The sequence below is a fragment of the Hordeum vulgare genome, chromosome 7H (genome assembly GCF_904849725.1).
Source record: "Hordeum vulgare subsp. vulgare chromosome 7H, MorexV3_pseudomolecules_assembly, whole genome shotgun sequence".
NCBI classification, from domain to species: domain Eukaryota; kingdom Viridiplantae; phylum Streptophyta; class Magnoliopsida; order Poales; family Poaceae; genus Hordeum; species Hordeum vulgare.
The window spans coordinates 606,723,290-606,735,601 of NC_058524.1; the positions used below are offsets into that span (position 1 = coordinate 606,723,290).

Sequence of the window (12,312 nt, forward strand, 5' to 3'; positions counted from 1 at the left end):
ATGGCTGCTATGGACATCACCATGGGGGCAGGGTGGATTCACCTTGAGACGGTCCAACATCCGAATCAAGAACAAAGGCTGCGTCACACCCGTTGCAAAGATGGCCGAGAAGCTGCTGTGCCGTCGCATGGGCATCGTCAACGAGGGTGACCAACTCACCGAAGAAGCCATTGGGAAGTTTGCCGCTTTGTTTCATGGGCGACTGCCTGTCATCGCGATCGATGCTCTTCGTGCCCTTTTTCGTCTAGACTGTGACCTGACCAGGGCGGTCGAGGATGCCCTGATGGCACATGGGGGTGCAGGTGCGCTGGAGCCCCCTTCTGAGGACGCAATTCACCCTTCGGCGACGCTGGAGCCCCCCTCCGAGGACGCAGTTCAGATGGATGCTGGAACTGCGGCGGCAGCCTGATACGGTCAGCTGTCAGCGACCTGGGCTTAGATAGTTCCCATGTTAGGTTCCAATTGCAGTAATGGGTGTAGGGGGTGTGTCATCCCAGCTTATTGTGGCACGGTGGGGGTTAAAGCTACTGTTAGTTGGCTCGAGCTTTCCACTCTGCTTGTATCGCATGTATCCAGACCATGGTATCTTTCAGCAATCAGTTTCTATTCCAGGGCTACCAAATTTGCTCCCAGGATGGTTTCTTCAACTAGTTATGCATCAAACTGGACTCCCCACTGGACCCCTTGCAGATCATGTCAAGCAGGTTTCGGGTTTTATAGGTTCCAATGATAACACAAGATTGCAATATCTTATGCTGGAATGTCCGCGGTCTAAACAACATGGACAGAAAGACTACCGTGCATGAGACTACAGAAGCGGCGCAATGCCAAATTGTATGTTTGCAGGAGTCAAAACTGTCGGACGTGGATCATTTCACGGCCTCCTTCCTGGGTGGACACAGGCTAAAACAATTTGCACAAAGACCCGCACAAGGCACTCGTGGAGGCATCCTTCTTCTCTGCGACGAAGACAAGGTTCGATGCTCCAACATCCAAGCGGGCGAATTCTGCCTATCGGCACAGGTTCTCATAGTTTCATCAAAGGAGCACTTGAAAATCACGACGGTCTACGGCCCAACTGCCTCAAGTAGAAAGGAGGACTTCCACGCCGAGCTGCTGGGGCATAAACCACCATTAGGTGATCGGTGGCTAGTTTGTGGGGACTTCAACCAAATCCACAGAGCTTGCGACAAAAACAAACCAACTTTCAACAGGCTAAGAATTAGGAAATTTCGGGAGGCACTGGCGAGGGGGGAACTAAGCGGAATCCATCTCCAAAATCGACGTTTCACTTGGAGTAATGAACGGGAAACCCCCACCCTTAGCAAGCTTGATTCATTCTTTTGCAACTCGGAATGGGATACCTCCTTCCAGGGTCACATTCTTCATGCGCTATCTTCCTCCCTTTCGGACCATTGCCCGCTGCTCCTATTCCAAGCGCATGGACCGAAATGCCCTAAGACCTTCCGTTTTGGAAACTTTTGGATTTCGATGCCCAACTTTGGGCGAGTCGTTCAGTAGGCTTGGGAGACGGAAACTGGTCACAGTGAGCCATACCACATACTGTTCCACAAATTGCAAAAAACAGCCTCCATGCTTCAAGGTTGGAGCAAACAACTTTTCTCCAACACAAAAATTCAACTTCATGCGGCCCTACACGTCATTCTTCACCTCGATATGGCCCAAGACTCGCGACTACTCTCTCAACAAGAATCGAATTTGAGAGCTAGATTGAAGAGAAGAGTCATTAGCCTTGCCGTTCTCGAAAGGACGAGGAAAAAGCAATGTGCGAGAATCAAGGATCTCAAAGCCGGAGATGCAAATACCAAATACTTTCACACGAGGGTCAATGCGAGGAGAAGGAAGAATTACATTCATAGGCTCAAAGTTGGACCTGGTTGGGTAACCTCTCATGCGGAAAAAGAAAAGGTGGCACACGAGCACTTCTCTGCTATCCTTCAGAATGGGGTCCCTCGGTCCCGGGACCTTAATTGGGAAGGCCTACAATTCAATCAATGCGATTTAACCAGCCTCGGTGACGCCTTTACGGAGAACGAGGTCCTCTCCGCCATCTCGCAAATGCCGGGCGACAAGGCACCAGGACCGGACGGTTTTACAGGAGCTTTCTTTAAGTCTTGTTGGTCGATCATCAAAGTGGACATGATGAAGGCGATCAATGCCTTCTCGAATCTACAAACCACACACCTGCACTGGTTAAACTCGGCAAACATCGTGCTTTTACCCAAGAAAGACGGCGCATAAGAGATTTTAGATTTTCGTCCAATAAGCCTCATACATGCTTTCACAAAGATTCTGTCCAAAATCATGGCATCTCGGCTAGCCCCCTTCATGAATGAATTAATCTCCAACTCTCAAAGTGCTTTCATCAAATCCAGAAGCATCCACGATAATTTCATGTTTGTTCGGGGCTTTGACCGCCGTCTACATAGGAACAAGACCCCTTCATTGCTGCTTAAGTTGGACATTATGAAGGCCTTTTACTCCATCCGCTGGGACTATATTTCGGACTTGCTACAATGCCACGGCTTCCCTCCCAGATTTAGAAACTGGATTACCGCCATTTGGGCTTCCTCATCTTCGAGAGTCCTTATCAATGGTATCCCAGGCGAGCCAATAAAACTTGGAAGAGGGCTTCGACAGGGTGACTCCCTGTCTCCGTTGCTGTTCGTCATCACTATTGATCCTTTACAACAGCTTCTTGATAAGGCCACTGATCTTGGCCTTCTCCACCGTCTTCGTGGTCGGGCTTCCACTATGCGTACCTCTCTCTACGCCGATGGCGCTGCTATCTTTATGGCTCCTATCAAAGAGGACATACAGAATCTTGCGGTCATTCTTGCTAACTTTGGGGAGGTCTCAGGCCTCAAGGCTAACCCTCACAAGAGTATTGTCGCACCCATTCACTGTGCCAACGTTGACCTCGATGACATTCTTCAAAGCTTCCCTGCCCCTAGAGCTGCTTTCCCTTTGCGTTATCTTGGCCTACCTCTGTCCACACACAAACTTAAGAAATCTGATTGTCAATTTCTGGTGGACAAGGTGGCTAGAAAACTTCCCCCATGGCAAGGATGGAACATTAACATCGCGGGGAGAACCACACTGGTCAAATCCGTACTTTCCTCTCTAGCCATATACTTCATCACCGCACTCAACATTCCGGCTGGGACCTTCGCAGAAATAACGAAGATTCAGAGGGCCTTCTTATGGGCAGGCACCAACTCGGTCTCTGGAGGTCAATGTAAGGTCAACTGGAAGTTGGTTTGCAGACCATTACATCTTGGAGGATTGGGGATCCTCGATCTAGAAAAGTTCTCCAAAGCCCTCAGACTACGATGGTTATGGTTCCAGTGGGCTCATCCAGCAAGGGCGTGGGTCGGGTTTGACATTCCGTGCGGAGATGACGAGATGGACTTGTTCTACTCGGCCACAACGGTGATCATAGGGGATGGCAAGAAAGCGAGTTTCTGGTTCGCTCCTTGGTTACAGGGGCAAAAACCTAAGGATTTGGCTCCGGACATCTTCGCCCTTTCCAAGTGCAAGGCGGCAAGTGTGGCCCATGCACTGACGAACGATGCTTGGATTAGTCGCATTGACATGCAGAGAGGGTTCTCTTTGGAGGCCATACAACTGTTCATTACTCTTTGGACCAAGATTCAGGAGGTTCATTTGGAGGGCGGCACGGAGGACGCCATTCGATGGAAATTCACGGGAGATGGCCGCTACACTGCCGCCACGGCTTACCAGATGCAATTTGCAGGGGCAATCAAATCTGACATGCCCACGAGGGTATGGAAGGTTTGGGCGCCGCCAAAAGTTAAACTTTTCTCATGGTTAATTATACAAGACAGAGTGTGGACTGCCGATAGACTAACCCCTAGGGGCTGGCCAAATTGTGGTCTTTGTCAACTGTGCAAGGCTGTTCCTGAAACTGCTTCACACCTCTTTTTTAAATGCCGCTACTCAGTCAGGATTTGGAACTCCATCTGCGGATGGCTTGGATTTCAATCGCAGACCAATGTTTGGGCTGATCTTCCGTCTGTGAACAACTGCTGGGATGCTCACGGTCACATCGGCACACACAAAAAGGCTTTCAAATCCATGATGATGCTTGTCTGTTGGGCGATCTGGAACGGGAGGAATGCTAGGGTTTTTCAGAACAAGGCATCTTTACCTTCCCATGTAGTGGCTACCATCAAGGCTGACGCAATATTACGGACGAAAGCGGGCGCTAGGTCCTTGGGGAGTATTATCCCAGGAGAATAAGTAATTTCTGTCTTTTAGCTTGGCCTGTGTGGCCATGTAATCGATATTCTATGCTACTTTCTTCTTGATTAATGCAAGAGGCAAATCTTTTGCCTCCGTTTCAAAAAAAAAGAACCCGCCCGGCCAATCGTGCTGCTATCTTTATAAAACTTATACGCCTGGTCTGGTGTCGCGTGTAGAACCTAGTAGTAATTCTTAACGAAGAAAGATACAAGCCCTACCACTTCATGTGGAGGGGTTTGATGAGAATCAGCCTGCATTGCCACTGCTGAAAGGAAATTATACATTAATAATTGGTAGATAAACTGAGTTGAGATATTATATATGAGCATAAAGAGATTCTAACATTATTTAATTAGAAGGAACAATGCAGAAAATCGTAGATTGTTAAAGATTCAATTGATAAAGAGAAGATGCACGCAGAGACATGGAGAGAAGGATGAGGAGATGGAAGGGGCGACGTTACCTCGATCAAGCAGCACGGAGAAGCGGATCATACGAGACTGAGGACGAGTCACCGGCTAAAACCCTAGAAGCCACACAAAACAGCACGGGAGAATAGGTTTTTGTGGGACACGCCAGCGAGCACAACAGCAGGGGAGGGGGCGTCCGGGTTAATTTAGAATGCAGTTATCCGATTCTGGTTCCTCTTTCCCTTGCCGTTTGTGCGGGCGTGCGGCTGACCGACATGCATGGGGTTTGTCCAGGAGACGGTGGCCGATCTCCTTTGTCTACATGATGACTACATGGAGAGTTGGAGACGACGGTGACCACGAAATCACCAATTGAGCAGTACTTATTTCAAGAGTGACTTCCACCTTCTCGAAGTTGGAACAAGTGGCCTAACGCATGTGTGTCACTTATAGTAACCTATGATTTTTCTTTATTTCGTAGATCCTTCATTTAAAAATGTTTCATCTTTTATACGGTGCGTCATACCTTCGTCCCTGAATTCCTCGCATTGAGATTTTCAAAACGAAATCCCATGTTGATAAGTTTTGACAAACTATTTTTTCAAGACAAAAATCAAAAAAAAAAACCGTGCCTCTCGCGAAAGAAAGAAAGCTACCGAGAGGCACATAGGAAGCAAATCTCTATCTTTTGCGAAAGCAAAATCGTGCTTCTCCGAGAGGCGCGACCTTGTCTCTCGCGAAAGCAAATCAATGCCTCTCGCGGAACCAAAATCGTGCCTCTCATGGAATAAAAAACAGAAAACATTTTTTTTTTGTTTTCGAGTTGCATGACCGTGTCTCTCATGAAAGCAATTCCGTGCCTCTTGTGAAAGCAAAATTGTGCATGTCATGGAAGGAAAAAAGACATTTTTTCATTTCGGAGCGGCACGGCCGTGCCTCTTTTGAAAGAAAAACAAACTCATTTGTTTTTCGTTTTTGTGTCTCTCACGAAAACAAAACCGTAGCTCTTGAGGAAGAAGAAAAAACGTTTTCTTTTTCATTTTCGAGAGGCGCGATCGTGCCTCTTGTGGAAGAAAAAACAAGCCTCTCGAGAAAAAAACATGTTTTTTACGCAAAAATATTGTTTTTGAATTCTTTTCGTCCAAAAACTGTCGGGTCCTCGATCCTAAGCCATACAATTCCAGTTTGTAACATATCATATCACTTTGTGACCTCACGCACGTTAATCACCTCGGCTGCCACCTTATCTTGGCCTGGACCGTTTGTGCCTTTTGGCTCACGTATATGACTATGTTGCCAACAATCATATGTCAGAGAACCTGGGTCGGCATGACTAGTTATAAACCCAAGTGGCACAACCATACAGGAACATGCATCCATAAAACCCAACAATGCAGGTGTCAGTCATCATCGTGTGTAGACGAGTCGTTGCAAGCTACATGGACTCCATGACACCATGTGACATTTCCCCGTGGGGACAGACACAACAACAAAGAAGGATGCATGTCGGTCAATCAATGTGTCCGGAGCAGTAGCAAGCTACCAAGGCTCAGTGAAAGCATAAAGAGGCATTTTCCTGTAGAGCAGGCTACCATAGGCACACAACTAGGTGTCGAATCTCATACATACCAATGCATTTTAAACATACACATAATATGCATGATATGTGTAGATACAACATGGCATCATAACATATAACTCTACAACACATCATTTATTTAGAAGGCTCCCAAGAGCCAACGTAGTATAATTTTACAAATAGAGGGGTCACATGACCCAACATTCAGAGCATACGAACAACAAGCGGAAGTTACATGTCTGGATACAGACCTCTATTAAAAGCGGCTGGAAGAGCCTGAAAAGCTGCAACCACCCTACCATAGGAGCCAGATCACTATCTAGGTTCCCAAGTTATTCCTTCGATGTGAACGTCAACACGAGAACATACAATGAAGAACGTCTATGTCTGTCAAAATGTAAATAAGCAACACTGAGTACAAAGGTACTCAACAAGACTTACATCACAACTAACTACATATGCATCATGCATCAATGAACGGGATTGTAGGGTTTACTGCAGAAATGCCAGCTTTGGCCTTTCGCTAACCTAGACAACGACAATGTTTCATACCTCTCTCGTCTCCCTACGAGAGAGCGCACACGGGTTCACATATCCATCATATCAATACACCACCATGGATCCTCTCGTCATCCTACGAGAAAGCCATCCATAGCACTCACACTTATCTTGATCATTTTAGAGTATCCGTTAAAGTTGTTTATCAAACATGCAAGTATTCAAGTAGTCTATATCCAAGGAAGCGGCTATTCGAATAGATAGTTACCTTACAGGGGTGTACTTCATCACAAATGCTCCCGCCACTTATGGCCACGTGCACATAAAACAAGCACCTCGGCAACCTAGCAGAAGTCCAGTGAAGGAGTCGGGCTGTACTTCACTTATCGCAACAGGGGTGTACTTCATCATGGGAATTGTCTTTCGCCACTCTCGTACAAGTGGCAGCATATCAAATCCCTCCTTTCACATATTTGACGGAGCTCTGGCGTAGATTCTTGATGTCTCTTCGGGCGATGAGGGTAGGGTTTCCTAACACGCGTTTGCGACGGAGACAAATGGTGCCGGACGCTTTAAATCGATTCAAGGGTTCAATGATGACGACTGTAGCTACAGGGCATCCGTCCTTAAGGGCTAGTGCATGCAGTCTCTCTGACTGTCATCGACAAGGTCATGCCAACTTCAACAGGGGAGAAGCGACAACGGCATGCCGACAACTCGTTTAGTGGCAGTAGTGGTCGTTCGCTCGTCTAGAGACTTCAATGTAATTTTCGTTATGTTGACATATCTTCAGGTTTAGCTAAGGAACTTGAAAGATTTGGATTCTTTTTCATAGAAAAGAAAACACGTGTGATAAAGTCACGCACTGTAACGTATACGTGCGTACTCTTGATCACGACGGTATCCGATAACCGATCGATCTCTAAACCTGACTAAGATATCGATTCGGTTTCTAGCTTCGTGCCTTGTCTCCGTTGTCTGACCCTTTAAATATAGGATAGGAGGTAGCACCCAGCCCAACCTGAACCAAATCCATCCAAGAAGCTTACGAGCTTTCCCTTCCCGAGGAGAAACCAAGGAAGCAAATCGAGAACCATGGCTGATGCGACGCCGGCGGAAGCAAGCAGCAGCGGCGATGCCGCGGGCAAGATGATCACGTTGATCAGCTCGGACGGGGAGAGCTTCGAGGTCTTGGAGGAGGCGGCGGCCATTTCGCGGACGATCAACCACATGATCGAGGACAACTGCGTGGAGAACGGCGTGCCGCTGCCCAACGTGCCCTCCAAGATCCTCGCCAAGGTCATCGAGTACTGCAACATGCACGTCCCCAGCAGCTCCGACGCCGCCGGCGGAAGCGGTGAGAAGGACCTGAAGAGCTTCGACGCCGGCTTCATCGCCGTCGACCAGGCCACGCTGTACGACCTCCTCCTGGCCGCCAACTACCTGGACGTCGAGGGGCTCCTGGACCTGTGCTTGCAGACGGTGGCGGACATGATCAAGGGCAAGACGGTGGAGGAGATACGCAAGACGTTCAACATCGAGTGCGACTTCACGCCCGAGGAGGAGGCGGAGATCAAAAAGGAGAACCAATGGGCCTTCGAGTAGAGTAGACACGTCTCCCACTACAACTTTTTTTAATCTTCATCTGCAGCTGCATGCTTAAGTCAATTGTATTTTGCTCTTTTTCTTGTTCAATTAATTACTCTACTACTTTAGGCTACTTTACTTGGTCTTTTGGAGCCGTGATCAAAACCATATCGGATGCATAGATATTTGGTTCGCTTATAGACTATTACTGGAATGTATGGGATATTTCAGGCGAAATGAGTTATGCACTGTGCTTCTATTCGTTGGATAATGATATCAAGCTTTTTTTTTTTTTTGGATTGGACGTGTTAAATACTCCCCCGTTCTTAAATATAAGTCTTTTTAGAGATTCCAACAGGGGACTCCATACGAAACAAAACGAGTGAATCTACACTCTACAATATGTCTATATACATCGGTATGTAGTCCAATAATGGAATCTCTAAAAAGACTTATATTTAGGAACGGAGGGAGTAGTAACTAAAACGCTAGTTATTGTTCCTCTTTCTGTCTCGCGACTGCGGCGTCTAGGGCACTTACCCCTCCTCCTCCCCCCCCCCCTCTCCAATGTCGGAGACGGGAATCCCGATGCCTAGGCTGTGCGTTCGCAGGGCCGTCTCCAGGAATTTGGGGGCCCGGTACGAAACATAGAATATGGTTTAGATTTTTTTTAAAATTCATATATGACTAAAAAAGTTTTCAAAGAATACCTCATATTGCGGGGGTCAAATAATACCCCATAGCTATCCATGGAAAACCTCATGCCAAAGCATACGTAAATTTGCTGGACTGCACAATATATCTAGAACTGAAAGTCAATGTTTAATGATCAAATCAAATAGATTAAAAATGAAAAAAAGACAAATAATAATAAAGGATACAAAAGAAACCAAATCGAATAGTTTGCTTCATCCACTCCTCCCATCTGTGTAGATATTATACACTCCTGTTGTTCTAGATCGGCAATGAAAAAATTATTTCTTCATCTTATTTTTCTGCAATAAGAAGTAAAATTGATATAAAAGTTAACTAATTCGGATTTAATCCATACATACACACAGTTATTTTTCAGTTTAAAACCAGTTAACTGTTCAAATGCATCAATTTAGAAATCAACACATACAACATGTGAGTTCAAAGTTAGAATAGAACTCCTATTGTTGTTTGCCTGTCTTGGTCTAAGTAATAAATAAATTACCTATATTGGCCGAGGAGACCAGAAGCACTGGTGTTTCTTGGCTTTGGGTGTTAATCATCGGTTTAGTGCCCAGTGGCTGGACGGAGGACGAGAATCACTTTCGGGCAAAATACGAGTGCTAGCAAGGAGCAACTACGCGGCCGCTGGCGATGATCTGCGGAATACTAGCACTCACGGATTCACTGGGAGCATGCCAAATCACGAGAGACGGCGCCCGCCTACGAAGGCGAAGGACTGGGGAAAGCGGTCACGACGCTATAGGGCTTACGCTGCAGATGGACAACACACACGATGTACCTTCACGATTTTTCTTCAACCGAGGGCCCCACGATTTTAGGGGCCCTGTGCGGTCGCCCACTTTGGCCTCCCTCATCGACGGGCCTGTGCGTTCGGGGGATGATGACGCTTTACGGAGTGAGCGGAGCTTCAACATAGATTCATGTCATCTACTTGGGACAGTGAAGTTAGGGTTTTTCATCTTATGTGCACAACGGTGAAATTTGGTGGCAAGCGCTTAGGAACGATTAATGAGTTTAACGGCGACAATTGTGGCTCCGAGGCGCATGTCCTTAAGCATGTACGCAATGGAAAACTTGCTCCAGTGGGGGAGTAATGAGAGCGCCTGGTTCTAGAGGAGGTAGTTACGCTCGACGGTGTATTATCCCCACTGAAATTTTTACTATGTTTGGAGTGTATTTGATATGAATGATAGATCTGGATCCTTCTTCTTCTTAAAACTAATAATCCACTAGTTAACTGCCCGTGCGTTGCCACGGTCCCTTTAAGGTTTTCATCATTTCATATAGTATGGACATAATGGATGTCGAAAATCACAAGTGTCATAGTAATATTCAAAAAGAATACAATTCGAGAAAAACTAAAGGAGGACACATTCCTGAAGCAAAAAAGTGTGAGTGGATTTGAATATGGCACTTAGTTTGTCTGCGAACGCATTTTGGCTAAATTTTAGCATACAAATGTCGTTGCTTCTGAAATGGAGATAAAAGATGTATGCATTTTTATATGATGAATGGGAAAGATTGCACACATGCGTGACTTTAGCCATATGCAAGATAGAAGTAAATCATGAATGAGCGATCTTTGGCTACAACACTGTAACCGCAAGGATATATAATCATGATAATTTCAGAAAACAATGTATCATATGAATGTCTTCTTCGTTTATTTGTGAGAATTTTAAACTTCTACGTTCTATTTCTATTCAAGTTTTAACTTATTCAGACAATAGATTGGACCTAATATGTCATTTGCAGAACAAAAGAAGAAGAAAGCAAGGAGAGCCTTACCGGATAAAATGCACAAAATAGAGTGGTACACAATCAAGTCATTATTGTGCTGCTAATTAGCAATACATGTAGCACATGAATGCTTTGTTTTTTTCTTAAAACAAATCGTTTGATGAAACGTAAAGGCCTTCACACGAGAAACATGTCATCAAAAAGTTACGCCACTGAAAAATGACAAAGAGTGTAATAAATTGTTATTAAGCTTTGACATACAAGAATAGGACAGAAGTAACACGATATGTCCCTTTGCCACAAAGCAGAGTATCAAAGAGTATCTCCCCTCGGTGTAAAACAACAGAGTCTGTATGTTTGCTACAAATCAGCTCATGCCTGGATGTACTTTCAGCCTGTATTTCGCCCTCTAAGTGCACCACATACCTCCACTCCACTCACCTCTATCAATGGGGCATGATCTCTTTGGTTTGTCAACTTCATTAATGTTTAATGAAAAAATTATCATTGATCATGTTTTATAGTTTGAGACAACACATATATACCGGTACATAAAACATGTACATACAATTTCCCCTTCATCAGATACGTACTTTGGATTATGTTACAAACAAATGCTCCACATACATCAAGCAACTCGAGGCAATGCTCGTGGATGGCAACCTTTGTTGTATGTATTACTACTTAATTAAAAAAAGGTGCGCATAGTTGAACAAACTTTGACCCTCTTCTTACATTAGATAAAGCAAGATTTGCCTACAACATGATGAAAACCAAAGTCACCTACTGCCTGCTAGTTGAGTAGAACATAAAAATAATATATAAGCCAAGACCATTGTGTTTAGTGAGATCAGGATCTTATGACTATATTTCGGTCATCTTAAAAAAACTCGTGATGTCCTTGATGCTTATTATAATTACCTTCCTTGGTGAGAAACACTTTTTTAATACCACCTAGCTTAGAAGATCAAGCATAATCCCTTTAGGTTAGTTCTATATGACACAAGGTGTGGGAATGTTTACATGTGGATCTTAATCTGAACAAATATGACTACTGATAAAGAAAAATTATATCATCCTCACCTGTGCTATTAATTAGTTAATGCGCAAACAGTTGTTGGCATAGTCGTCCCTGCGAGGGTAACCGCGACGTCCACCCTTCCATGTGCATGCATTCCCCGCGGTTGCACAATTCCACTCGCCCTTACTTCTGCCACCCCAAAATTCAGAAGTAGTTATTCCCTACAATGCAAAATTCTTTAAGAAAATTGAGAAGTACAACAACCCTACATACATCAAAAGCTGATGGGACAGTCTTATGCAGTAGTTTGCAATGACAAAATGAGACGTGTCAAGAATGCTCCTAGTCAGCTCAAAACTCCGAACACCAGCAAGGCAACGACCATTTTTCTCCAACCTGAGAATTAAGAACTCACCAAGACTGTTTCCTATCCCCATCTCAAATTCCAACAAACTTCAGCCCAAAAGTCCATC

General features: G+C 45.2%; 1 protein-coding gene across 1 annotated transcript; it reads left to right on the plus strand.

Annotated features, from left to right (window-relative positions):
• The first annotated feature begins 7,869 nt into the window (after positions 1-7,869).
• Positions 7,870-8,379, plus strand: LOC123412992 (SKP1-like protein 1A). The gene has a single exon (XM_045105940.1). The coding sequence runs from the start codon at positions 7,870-7,872 to the stop codon at positions 8,377-8,379; it is 510 nt and encodes a 169-aa protein (XP_044961875.1).
• The last annotated feature ends 3,933 nt before the right edge of the window (positions 8,380-12,312 follow it).